At 37.6% G+C, this 13,310-nt stretch overlaps 4 protein-coding genes across 6 annotated transcripts; 2 read left to right on the top strand and 2 right to left on the bottom strand.

Moving 5' to 3' along the window:
- Positions 1-1,068: 1,068 nt before the first annotated feature.
- LOC110879067 (PI-PLC X domain-containing protein At5g67130) lies at positions 1,069-3,681 on the top strand. Its single transcript, XM_022127477.2, has 9 exons — positions 1,069-1,321; positions 1,395-1,517; positions 1,670-1,807; positions 1,903-2,001; positions 2,124-2,427; positions 2,554-2,777; positions 2,868-2,954; positions 3,039-3,383; positions 3,529-3,681. Exons 1-8 carry the CDS (start codon positions 1,217-1,219, stop codon positions 3,225-3,227), a joined length of 1,269 nt encoding a protein of 422 aa, XP_021983169.1. The 5' UTR covers positions 1,069-1,216; the 3' UTR covers positions 3,228-3,383; positions 3,529-3,681.
- Positions 3,682-4,000: 319 nt separating this feature from the next.
- LOC110879068 (CCA tRNA nucleotidyltransferase, mitochondrial) lies at positions 4,001-6,410 on the bottom strand. 3 transcript variants are annotated; one of them, XM_022127478.2, is made up of 2 exons: positions 6,267-6,410; positions 4,001-5,915 (listed from the first exon to the last, which is right to left on the bottom strand). In XM_022127478.2, the coding sequence occupies exon 2, from the start codon at positions 5,896-5,898 to the stop codon at positions 4,183-4,185; it is 1,716 nt and encodes a 571-aa protein (XP_021983170.1). In that variant the 5' UTR covers positions 5,899-5,915; positions 6,267-6,410; the 3' UTR covers positions 4,001-4,182. The 3 variants fall into 3 exon arrangements, with proteins under 3 accessions (XP_021983170.1, XP_021983172.1, XP_021983171.1); XM_022127480.2 differs by having other exon boundaries at positions 4,001-5,766; positions 6,267-6,407; XM_022127479.2 differs by having other exon boundaries at positions 4,001-5,831; positions 6,267-6,406.
- Positions 6,411-8,233: 1,823 nt separating this feature from the next.
- On the top strand, positions 8,234-9,112 carry LOC118481801. The gene has a single exon (XM_035977073.1). It carries the CDS (start codon positions 8,234-8,236, stop codon positions 9,110-9,112), a length of 879 nt encoding a protein of 292 aa, XP_035832966.1.
- A 1,931-nt stretch (positions 9,113-11,043) lies between these two features.
- LOC110879069 (F-box protein At5g67140) lies at positions 11,044-12,867 on the bottom strand. The gene is made up of 5 exons (XM_022127481.2): positions 12,644-12,867; positions 12,408-12,554; positions 11,796-11,931; positions 11,587-11,685; positions 11,044-11,418 (listed from the first exon to the last, which is right to left on the bottom strand). Exons 1-5 carry the CDS (start codon positions 12,736-12,738, stop codon positions 11,209-11,211), a joined length of 687 nt encoding a protein of 228 aa, XP_021983173.1. The 5' UTR covers positions 12,739-12,867; the 3' UTR covers positions 11,044-11,208.
- Positions 12,868-13,310: the final 443 nt, after the last annotated feature.

Raw genomic sequence — 13,310 nt, forward strand, 5'->3', positions numbered from 1 at the left:
AAAAATAATTACTTTTTACTTTAACTGAAAACAATTTGTAGGTAGTTTGTTGAAGCTTTTAAAACAGATATAACCAAATGCAATTTTATGATATAGTTTAGCAAACAGGGGTGTTAAATGGGTCAGGTTCATGGGTTGGTGTCAGTGGCGGACCCATTTTTTTTTCCAATGGGATCCACTTTTTTTAGTGTTCAGATTTTTTCACAAACAAACGCTAAAATTTTCAGGTCATCGTCGTTTGGGTCGGGTCGGGGCGATAAATATAATAAAATACAATACCATAACAAAATTATATAATCATCACTAATTAGAAAACACATAATAAAAATACGATGTCATTCGAAATGGAAAAAAAAAAAGCATTACAATTCAAAGCATACAAGAATTCATAGTTTGTAATGCCTTAAACAATCAGACAAGTATGAAAATTGAAGTTATGAAAGTAAAAAAAATAACAGTTCTTAGTTACCTTACATGTGCTCTGTGGAGAGAGGAGCAGAAGCGCGACAGAGAGGGCGGAGGACGACAGCAAAGGGCCCGAGGAAGACAGAGGGTCGCTGAATTCTGAAAGAAGAGAGTCGCTGAATTCTGGAAAGAGAAGGGAGTGTGCGTATGTGGGTTCTATTTTTATTTATTTATTTATTTTTATTTTTTTGCTTCTGTATGTTCTAAAAATATTAAAAAACCCTAGTTTAAAAATTAGAATTAAAAAAAAAAAAAAAAAAAACAAGTTAGTCATGGATTGAACCTAAGACACTTGTAAACATGGGGATTAACCACTGTTCTAAGCTCACAGTTTTGTTAATGGTGTCCAGCTAATTTGTTTTATGGGTCAACAAAAAATTTAATATATTGGTTCTAGTACTAAATAGATAATAAGATTATTTTATATCATTTCTACCCAAATAAACTTTCTATTATAATTCTTTCTACCAAATAAACTTCCTATTATACCCAAACAGCTATATACAATTTTTGCAATTATTACTCAGCTGCCTACCTATTTTGACTTTTGAAGAAAAAACACAATAAAACATTCAGTCCGTAAATAAAAATATTGACACCGTTATCACCCACCAATCCACCATGTGAACGCAACACATATACTGTCACTCACCACGCTACCCAATAATAAATATTCATCACAAAAAATGGGTAGAAAGTAGAAGAAAACCATCATAACTAACTTTACCTTGTCAATTTGGGGTCTGCACTCATGAAGCAGAAGAAGACGAAGATATCACTTCTTCAAACTCACTATCTTCTTCTCTTCTTCACCTTCTTCCTCACCACCTCCGCTTGCTCCAATGGCGATTGTCAGGTAGCTACTACAACATTTTCTCTATTCTTCCTCTAGATCTGTTCAATTTCACTTCGATTCTTCATTCTTACAGATACTAGACTCATGCTCTGCACCCACCGATTGTGCTCCTGGTCTCTATTGTGGTAATTGTCCTGAGTTAGGCAAAACTCAGCCCTTTTGCACCCGCGGTCAAGCTATTATTCCTACCGCCATTGTAAGTTTATTACTTTGAAATACTAAAGAATCCGTTAGTTTCAAATACTCTGTTAGTTGTTATGTAGAAGTTTGACTCTAGTGAGTGATAGTGATGTTTTGTTTCATTTTAATAATGGAAACTGATTGCATTTGGTGATTAATGGAGGTTAGGTTAATGGTTTGCCGTTTAATAAGTACACGTGGCTTGTAACTCATAACGCGTTTTCGATTGTGGATGCTCCGCTCTTGACTGGTCCTCAAAGGATCACATTTTACAATCAGGAAGATTCTGTCACCAATCAGTTAAGAGTATGTTGTTTGAATATATATTTTTGTGTAATATCACTTTTTTCCGTTTGTGTTTTGATAAATCTGTTTTTTTCGTTTGTTTTAATTGGCGATAGAATGGAGTTAGAGGATTGATGTTGGATATGTACGACTTTGAGAACGATATCTGGCTTTGTCACTCATTCCGTGGCCAGTGTTACAACATCACCGCCTTTGTACGCACCTTTTCTCCTTTTATATCCATATTTTGTTGTCATCATATATGTGGTATGTTTGACCATTAAAGTAAACTCCATGTATGTTCAAAATGTGCTTAATATGTATATATTTTGCTTAGCAACCTGCAATTAACACATTGAGGGAAGTGGAAGCATTCTTGAGTTCAAATCCAACTGAGATTGTTACAATTATAATCGAGGATTACGTGCATACGCCTAAAGGGTTGACTAACTTATTCATGGATGCCGGTTTGGATAAGTACTGGTTTCCAGTTACCCAGATGCCTAAAAAGGGCGAGGATTGGCCAACTGTCACCAAAATGGCAGAGGATAATCATAGGTTATTGGTTTTCACTTCTGATTCTTCAAAGGAAGCTACCGAAGGTATCGCTTATCAATGGAGATACATGGTGGAAAATGCACGTAAGTATTACTTACCTATTAGCCTTCAAATGATCATATGATGCCTAACGAAGATATTAGTTTTTTTTTTTTTTTTTTTTTTTTTTTTTTTTTTAAATTTGGGACATAAATTTGATGATGTTTCAGCGGGGGATCCTGGAGTACAGCAAGGATCATGTCCAAATAGAAAAGAATCAAAACCGCTTACTTCGAAAACCGCGTCTCTTTTTCTTCAAAACTACTTTCCAACGATGCCGGTACAAGCTGAAGCTTGCAAAGAGAATTCGACTCCATTGATGGATATGGTTGCCACCTGTTACAAGGCGGCTGGGAATACAATGCCTAACTTCTTAGCCGTCAATTTCTATATGGTATTCAATATTCATGCTTTCATTTGAAACACAAGGGTATAATGGTAAATTGCTCCTACCATACCGTATGCTAACTTACGAGTTTTACAGAGAAGTGACGGTGGAGGTGCGTTTGAAGCTTTGGATAGAATGAATGGCCAAACGTTATGCGGGTGTGCTTCAGTCGCTTCGTGCCAGGTTTCTCTTCGGTTTATTTACTTATATAATAATCTAATTAAAATTTCTATTTTATGAATTCGTTTTTTATTTTTGTTTTTGCAGGCCGGGGCACCTTTTGGAACTTGCAGAAACAATGCGGCATCCAATAATTCGACTTCACCAAGGGGCCCTTCTGGAAGTTTTTCGGGAAGTGTACAAATGACCGCATCTGCCTCGCGAATAGATCTTACAAGTCTATTAGTCATTTATGGATTTTATTTTTTGATGCATATGGTTGGTATTTTGTTTTAAATAGATAATGTATATTTGAACCCTCACGAGCGACTTCATTGAGGCTTGGCTATTGTATGTTATATATTAAGTTAAATGTAGAATACGTATACTTAACGCCCAGTTTACATTGGTTTGATTTCAAGAATATGACCAACTTATGATTCGGGTTATAAGGTATGTTTATTATTTTTTTTAATGTCATAGACATCATAAATTATATCCTAAGATGCATTTTAATGCTTACTAATTATGCAGCGACTTCCAGATGCTAAACAGACAAACATCAACTTCAAAATCACCATTTTCTTCGGTTTTGCAGGTTTTTTGGGTAAATCAAGATGCAGCATGTGGGAGGGGGCCCTTGTTATCCTGTTTTCTTTTTATGTTCACTTTTTTTTGTTTGGTTTGTTTATTTTAAGGTGTAATGTACGATCTTTCTTTTTAGAATTTGGTGATTTATATATTACTTAAACTCGTGTAACAGGGCAAAACATATTCGGGTCAAAACATGCAACTAAAAAAAAGTCAAAATGGGTTGGGTTAGAGCACTTCACCCAACCCATTTTAGTTTCTGTTTCTATCGAGCCTGGTAATGGCGGCAGCCATGTCAGGCGACGGTGGTGGCAATGGCAACCACTGGTGGTAAAGTGTGTACACTTTCGCCCACTGTTTTCTTCAATCCGATATGATCCAAGAAATTTATATGGCCAAATTTAGTCAAAATTCTATTAGACTCGAACTAAGTTTTAATTGTTTTGGACATATTCTAGACTTCTAGTCATACTTAGACGATAACTTGTACAAACCATTGTATTTCAATCCCATTCAAAACCTCAAAGAAAACTACGAACCAAAAAGATTCAAGTCCAAGCGATAACAGTACAATGATCTATGATGCTATGCATTTTAGTGAAGCAAATTGAAGTCTAAATAAGCCTGTAAACTAGCTACAAGATTGTAATTGTCTGTCACTTTATGTTCTGGCCCTTTTCGATTGTGTTTGCCTTGTCATCCAATCAACGCATTCCTCAGCAGTTCCACAAGGATAAGCGAGCTGCCACTGTAGCAGTTTCCGTTGCCATTCGCTAACAACCGGACCTCCTCTTCCAAGCTCCAAAATCTTCATTATTTCCTTACCATTAATCAAAGGTTTAACTTCCCACACTTTCTCTAAACCTAATTTCAATATTTCTTGCTCAACTTCCCTAAACACTTGTCGTCTTTTATCCAATTCCCCCTCAATAACCTCAACCGACAAATCATTGTTATGTAAAAGAGTAGAAATCATTAACGCGGGCCTCCAAAAATCTTTAATTTCCCTAAGAAGCAAACCCAACAAGATTCTTAACTTCAACGACATATGAACATCGATAGTGTCTGTTTCCCAATCGATTTCACCGATTCGCTCATCTTCTTTGCACAACACGAAAGGAATCAACAACAAAAACTTCTCCACCGCGTTGTGCAGCCTCATGATATCATCAGCATCACTAGCTTTCAACTTGAGAGAATTTCTAATAATATAGTTCACAACGGGTACCCTTTTCTTTTTGTTATCTATATAAACGGTTTTCCTAAGTGGAATAAACAACGATGCGTACAAATACAACCTTCGTTGTTCGTCACTGAAATTACATCCCGCTTCATTCATGTGTCTCCATGCAGCATCCATATATCTAACACAAACCTTATCATGTTCTTCTGAGATCAATGGCTCACAATCTTTCGGTGGTGTGAACACAACCCAAAGTAACCCTAAATCGGATATACAAGCCATTGCTTTAGCCGGTTGGTTCCCGCTCACCATAAGATCAACCTCATGACCGATTCGTTCTCTGCTAATTTTATCAGCAATTGCGGATTTCACATCGTTATCTGCAGCCGCAACCTTTAATTCCTCCTCCATTTCAAACTCAAACCTAGCACTGAAACGAATTGCTCGTAGAACTCTTAACGGGTCATCTAAAAACGTCTCTTTCGGTGGTAAAGGCGTCACGATTTTTCCAGATTTTAAATCGCTTAACCCTCTCCCTGTAAAATCTTCAACTGAGGATGTATTGATATTGTAAAACAAGCTGTTGATAGTCAAATCTCGTCGATAAGCATCCTGTTCCGCAGAACCAAACTGCATTGTTGGAATTCTGCTGTTTTCGGCATAATCTTCAGATCGTAAGTTCACAAAATCAATCCAAACATCGAAAAGGCGCATCCTTGCGGTTTCCAGATGCTTGGATTGATCCGGGTTGCTTTGAATGACACCGATTCCGTGGGTTTCTTCCCCTGTAGACGTCAAATACTCGTTTACTTTTTCACAAAACTCTCGCCCCAACAAATCATCAAGCGCAATATCGATATCATAACACTCTTTCCCTAAAAGCTTGTCGCGAACCCACCCACCAGCAACACGAAGCTTGGTTTCAAGATTGAAATGACGAAGAACGTCAAGCAGACGATCGAAAATCTGTTTCTCTTTATCAGTTAGATCGATGTTTTCCTTCACAACAACAAGTGGGCTTGCTGAAGAAGTTCTATTGGTCTTCGACATTGTTCTGCAACACTGGTGCAAGACGAACGGATTGTTTAGTTTAACGGTGGTTTTAAGCACAGGAACACGAAACTTCCCTGTAAAAGTTGTTGTGAAAGAAGGTCCATTAAACCACCCTAACTGTGTTATTTTCCATCTAATCATACCCACAGATAAGTTTGCTGCAAATATATATTGGGGAGAAAACTATCACCATAAAAGCAAAATATACAGGATTTTCTATAATATTATTACTTCAAACTAAAAAGTTTATGGATATAATTACAGATATGAACACTATGTTTCAACCAAAAAAAGTAGTTTTGGGGATTAGGGTTTATACAAGTTTTTTATTGTTCAAGTAATCTGCATTATGTTGTTGTGATGAAAATTGAAAGAAAACACTAGTAATTCAACAACGACATTTATCATATTATCAATCAAATTTGACATGAAAATTCTACAGAAGGAAGCCCTAATTGTGCAAAAAATGAGTGATATTAAACAAGCAGACAAGTGGAGAAAGAGAGCACCTGTAAATATAATCACCAACTGGAACCACCTTGCGAGATTACGGTCAGTAGCAGCAGAGGGTTTTCACCTTTTAACCTAGAGGCAGAGGCAGCAGGGGACGTTGCGTTTGGTGGTGCCTAGCCTTTTTTTTTTTGGGCTAGGGTGCTGTGTGTTTTTATGAAAGTTACTGTTCAAAAAAAAAGTTCAACTATCACTAAGAGTGAGGTACTGGTGGGCAATGATAGGAGACTTAGGGAAATCTGTGTTTGATCATTGAGCCAAACGGGTTTTATCAGGAATTTCACCGTCGTGCCTACGAGCGGGTGAGTTATCGGGTTTTCCCTAGAATTGGTGGTGGACTCGGGTTACTCTCAGAGTACTCCGTTCGATCTAATGGATATCCCGAGAGTGCCCGAGATTGATTTTATTGGCCGTTCAAAAAAAATTAAGTCAGCTAGTGACCAATCAAGGAGTAATCCAAAGTTTGATGAGTGTTTTTGGATTAAAAAAAAGTTTAACAGACTTATGATATTTTTAGAAGGTTCCATCATTTTTCTTTTCATATAATTTATGAAAAGATATGTATAAATTTAAATCTTAAACCCAAGTAATGTTAAAAAAAAAATCTCAACGAGTTTCCGTTCTTAATTTGAATGATTACCCGATCTAATTAGATGTTAAAAAAAACTTTAGTGCCCAATACGGGAAGGCTTTCACCCGAAGTCATATAATCAAACATTGGATAACTTAAGTATATTTTAAGCTGTTTAGGGTTATCCATCGTTGCTTGTTTACTTTTTTAAGAGCTATCACCAACATGGGTCCAGATCCTCAACCAGTTTAAAAGGGTAAGGAAAAATCAGACTGTTGACTAGTATATGAATCTGACTCTATCCTATCTACCAAGTGGCTACAAATTCCATATATATGACTTTAAGAGCAGTATTTTGTTTACTTTTAAGTCATTCAAACAAACATAACTTGTTTCTTCTTCTTCTTTATCTAGAATTCTTGCATATCATTCTATATATTTTGAGTACATTATTTTCCTTTCCATAGATAACAAGACCATAATCATGGGTTCCAACTCACTATTTGAGTATAACCAGATTTTGAACCAACTCAAAACTTACACCAACATTCCACATCATCTCATATCATCATTTACCCATTTCAACTTGTTAATATACCGATCAGATCAGCAAAACAGGTTCAGCCAACCTATGTTGTGGATTGGTATCTATATCGCGTTAGCTTCACTTCTTTGCACCCTTGCTATGGTGGTGGATTTGGTACATGGTATTCGCAACCGGAAACTATGGTTTCCATGTAAATACTTCACTCTAAACGCCGCGTCTCTCTCTCTCATAGCCATTGCAATCAAGCTACCCATGGATCTAAACAATTCAATGCCAGGTCAAGTGGACCTGGATGCAAAGGTCGAAAGCTTGGCCTTTATGTGCACCATGATGGCTAATATGCTACCTTCACTAGCAACCATGGATAACAAGGAGCTTCTCACAAACATCGTAGCGTTAGGTGTTTTGGTAATCACGTTGGTTGTGAATGTATGTATGCAAATAAATACAGGTCTTCTTTCATTGTATCATCATGAGGAACTGTTGGTGACTAACGTGGAAGCTAAAGACCGATCACCATATATGTATGCATGCGCACATCGTTATGGAATCGTAGCAACCATTTATGTAGGTTTGTTACTCATGTTGCTTATAATATATGCATGTTCTTCTATCACCTTATTCTCAGTAAGTAGCCGCAAAAGCAAGATCGTCATCCAAAATTCAATAACTGTAATTCTGAGCATTTGTATAGCATTTCAGAAGATGGTCATTGTAGCATGCAAGATGATGGCTTTCATCCCAATTTTCTTTGTGATCGGTGTCTTGTATGGGCGTATGGCATACGCGGTTGGAAATGGATGAAAGCCATGCTTATTTCTGAGGGTACTCATGTAACGCCCGGACAAATGGAAAAGTTTAAAGATCTTCAGTGCTATATTTTAACACTTGAAGATGATATTGAGCTTGCTGAGAGGACATTAAAAGGCATCACGAAATCCGTCAACCTCGTGATCCGAAAGGCTGAGAAGCACCAACCCAATAATCTCAAGAAGCTTATAGAGGAATGCGGCAGTTTTAACGGAGATGTACCACCGTTGCAGGCAGAAGATCGTCTCAGCTGTTGGAGTTTAACGTTGGTAACTCTCGCAACTGTTGCTGTTTCTCTTCCCAACATCCCAAAAGAAACAAGTGATAGGCTGCTAAGTAGTGTGGGTGAAGGTCTTTTATATGTGACACTTGTGGAAGAAACCTTCAACGCTAGCGATGAATATGTAAGCATGCGCAAGGCAGCTAAATCGTTGTGGCTAGAAGTTGAAGTATATCACAAGTGGTTAGGCAACAAGCTGAGGAAACTTGCTCCCCAAGTTAAAACAGCAAGACAGATTCTTGAATATTTCAAGGATACAGCTGAAAACATGACCACTGAGGTGGAAAGTTTGAATGTTTGTGAGAATTCAATGTCTCGTACGACCAAAACTATCCTTTTTTCCTATCACGCCACCATTGATAAGATTAGCCAAGAGGAGTTATTCTGTAAATTGTCATCAATGATTGCTGACATATTGGCTACTTGTCTCACCAACTTGCCTCAAGTGATAGCAATGAAATGCCATACGGATGTGATAGAGAAAAGGGAGGCGAGTGTGCATGCAGCAGCCCGACTTCTTGGTGAGACTATGCAGATAATCAACACGCTGCAACATCACCAACTTCCAAGGTTGAATACAGATGAGCTGCCGGTTATTGACAAATGGCGAGCTTATCTAAAGCATCCCTTTCCTTGAAAACCAATAACGCTCTTCACAAAAAAAGAGTAACAAAAAACAAGAAAATTGACAACTAAGCCCCTAACTTTATGGGACTTGAACAAACATCATCTTTCCTAGCGTTAACTATCCTTCAGTCGGGTACTACCCCTCATCAGTACATAACGTACCGTCGTCACCAACATATTCCTGCCGATTGTCATCTACTTACATGTCACTTCCTACCGATCATAGTAGCTCTTTCAATCACACGTTTGTAAATGACTTTGCTACCGAAGCTAAACCTTTAATCCATAATTCCATATTGCTTCTTTCACATCTTCAGCTAAAGCTATATACTACATTTTCGTTGTTGACAAAGCGATATACTATAATCATCTTTTAAACATCTTCGATCATCATCATGACGATTGTTAACTATCCCCACATATCATAAACAGTAATCATTGTGTACCATCATTAAAAAAAAAAAGAGTAAACTGCAATTTTACCCCCTGTGGTTTGGGGTGATTGGCACCCTTACCCCCCCCCCCTAACGAAATAATTGCAATTTTACCCCCCAACGTTTGCTGTTATGTCGCAACCTTACCCCCCGGCCTCAAATTTGTTGACTGATCTGTTGACTATAACTTGAAATGACTATAATGCCCTTTCATATTTACCCCCTGTGTTTTTTTGTTCGCTCTGTGATACTACCCCCTGCCACCACCACCACTGCCACCGCCATTCACCACCACAACCACCACTGCCACCTCCAGCCACCACCACAACTTAATATCCCTTTAAATTTGAGGCCCCCAAAAACAAAGCGAGGCCCACAATCAGATGAAGCGAGGGCGACCACCATCAACAACCGTGATTATAGGTTCAGAAACTGAAACGTAAGGTCAAACTCAGGATCGAATCATGGCGTCAGGGTGGGGGATGACAGGGAACAAGGGAAGGTGCTACGACTTCTGGATGGATTTCAGCGAGTGTATGTCTCGTTGTAGAGAACCCAAAGACTGCTCTCTTCTCCGTGAAGACTGTCTCGAGTGTCTTCACCACTCTAAAGAGGTTAAATCTCCTTGATTTGAATCCAATCGATATATTTTTCAACTTCATTTGCAAATTGAAGATTGGTATATATATATAGATGATTGATGTTGTATTTAGCCTTTTAAACCCTAATTTTGATGATTTGCACATTCCGCTGTTTACTAAACTGTATTATCAGATTATGTTTGTTTATGTTGATGATGTATATGTATCTGATGAATATATGATGTAGGTAATTATTTTAGAAAGGGAATGTGCACTTGTATTTTTGGATTTCAAGTTGATTTTGATATACATTCTGTTTGTTGTAGCTGTCATTTGTTAATTTTAATTTTGAAGCTCATTAGTAACAAATCTAGCTATAATTTGTTATGCGCAAGGAGAGTATGATGGTTTTGAAAATTATTATAGTTTTCCGGATGTGGCACACCGGAGTTGCAAGTTTCCGGTGACGGAAGTAGTGGTGGTGTTATATATGAAAGGAATATTAAGTTGTGGTGGTGGCTGGAGGTGGCAGTGGTGGTTGTGGTGGTGAATGGCGGTGGCAGGGGGTAATATCACAGAGTGAACAAAACACAGGGGTTAAATATGAAAGAGCATTATAGTCATTTCAAGTTATAGTCAACAGATCAGTCAACAAATTTGAGGCCAGAGGGTAAGGTTGCGACATAACAGCAAACGTTGGAGGGTAAAATTGTAATTATTTCGTTAGGGGGGTAAGGGTGCCAATCACCCCAAACCACAGGGGGTAAAATTGCAGTTTACTCTAAAAAAAATAACATGAAAACACAGAAATACTGATTCCAAGTGCTAGTTTTTATACAACCATTTAATTAAAGACTTCTTTCATTTTTTAGATGTTAAAATGCAAACAGAAACACATTAAATTCATTAAAAATGGACACAAATGCTAAACACACATCAACCATATATTAACACAAAAACCCACATGCTGCAGGTTCATCCGCAAAGTGTCCAGTTTATTTCGTTGATAAATCAATTACAATAACAACATATGTACACATTTTTAAAGGAATAATAATGAACAAATCTGTACACAATGCATCCAAACCACCTCAAAATACAGGTAATAGAGGTATGGTTTCCATATTGAGGATCGATTGGGGTACGATCTGAAGAGCTGGACGAATGGTCAACAGGGTCAAGAAAAAGTCAAAAGGTACTCTCATCCCCCATACGTTTATCGTCATCAGTTTAGGACACTTGTTTACCAGAACTACAAGTCCGTTTTCAGTTACATGACGACATCCCCACAATACCACGCTCTGAAAGTCCCACATAAGAATAATTATTGTTATGTAAACAAGTCGATTGGCGCAGTGGTAAGCACCTGATTCCCTCTAGCAGAGGTCTCAGTATCAAATCCAGCACGTCCCATTGGTTAGCAAAGTATATTTACAAAAATAATCACGGAAAAAAAAGAAGAAACCAACCTTCAAATGCGGGCAGCTGGCAGCAATCGCGAACACAGACTCGTCTGTAATGAAAGTACCCCCAATGTTTAGGTGTTGCAAAGAATTGGCCCTTGAAATCTGTATGATTAACCATTATGATAATGAAATAATCTAAAATTTGTAAATCATTCCAACTAACCTAAAGAAAATGTATGACCAGTTAAATAAAAATAAGGGCAATCGCATACCAGTTGAATGACGCCTTTGTCAGTGATCCCCGTCATACCCCATAAAGATATCGAGGACAGGTTGACGATGCATTTTGCAGTGGATAATTGGTACAGTCCGTTATCTGTAATTTGGCAACCCCAGCGGCTTTTTGAACTGTAACCACAACAACAATACGAATTGCGAAACGGGGACAACATGGAATGAAACAAATATAATGAATGTGTAAAGTCCACTGTAAATCTCCATAATCATCATGTGCACAATGCATTATGCAATCCATCATATATAGAGACTGAGTAAAGAGAAACTATACACAAAATAACTCTAACAAACTATGTAACAAACTCCATACAAAATGACAATAATACCCCTACACACAATAACAACTTTTTAACTGCATTTCACACACTCTCTAACACTACTCCTAAATCAAATTCGATTCATAGATTAAACGCTGATTGGCGTTGCAAGAATCAAACTATTAATATTCATTATAAACACCCCCCTTATATTTACATAGATATCATATTCTAAGTCCTCTCGTGGATCATAATTCATAATTCAACTTAAGGTTATATCAATCAATCATGTTTTTGTAATGAAAAAGGGGGAGGGAATAAAAAACATACATATCAAGCTCCTTGAGACCATAAGCATAACGAACGAGACGACAAGTCGACTCATCGTCCATTTTCCAACCCGCAAAACTCAATTTCTCTCTTCTCCCCATCGATTGCTTCACACCTTCCCTCCACTTTTTACACACACTACTCGTCCTTCACAATTCACACACACAGTCAACGCACAAAACCAAAACCAACAAACAAAATTTCAATCATCGATTATAAATTCATAAACATCTTACTGAGCTAAATCCTTGAAACAGGTGATGAATACGAATATGTGAGCAAGCAGGTCCATCGGGAGCCGCTCAATCTCAGCTTCTTCTCCTTCTTTCATGACGATGTTAGAGAGAGAAAAAGCCCCAATTTTTCTAGAGAGAGATGAGTCGTGGTTTAATGGGTTTTCGTAAAGGGGTGTAGAAGAACTGAAGAAGGGGGTGGCAGAGGAATGTGGTCATGGTTTCGCCATCAGATTCCCTCCTTGGCACGTGTTCATTCTTGAATATTCAACATGGAACCCATCTCATGCTTTAAGTGCTTGTACGTTGTGCAGGTTTGGTTGTACGTGAGTTGAAAAGTGAGGCCACTTTATGTAACTTTTACATTGTTTTCATTGGTGTACAATTTAATATTATTATAAAATGAATAGTTTAAAGATGAAGTTTCGCAATAAACGGTGATGATGACGTGAAAAGGTTAAACGTTACGGTTATTTCAAGTGTTTGAGTTATTCTCTAGCTAATAATATCATGTTATGTCAAGTTCTCATTTCACATTCTATTTTACACTCAATCATTTGCAATACTTCAAGGCTCATTCTATTCCCACCCCCCTATTTACTAATTACACCCCCCCTATCAAAAACATCACATCAATCAATCATTTGGTTTTTATTTTTAGTCTGTTTTG

This window comes from Helianthus annuus, chromosome 9 (assembly GCF_002127325.2).
Source record: "Helianthus annuus cultivar XRQ/B chromosome 9, HanXRQr2.0-SUNRISE, whole genome shotgun sequence".
In the NCBI taxonomy this organism is placed as follows: Eukaryota; Viridiplantae; Streptophyta; class Magnoliopsida; order Asterales; family Asteraceae; genus Helianthus; species Helianthus annuus.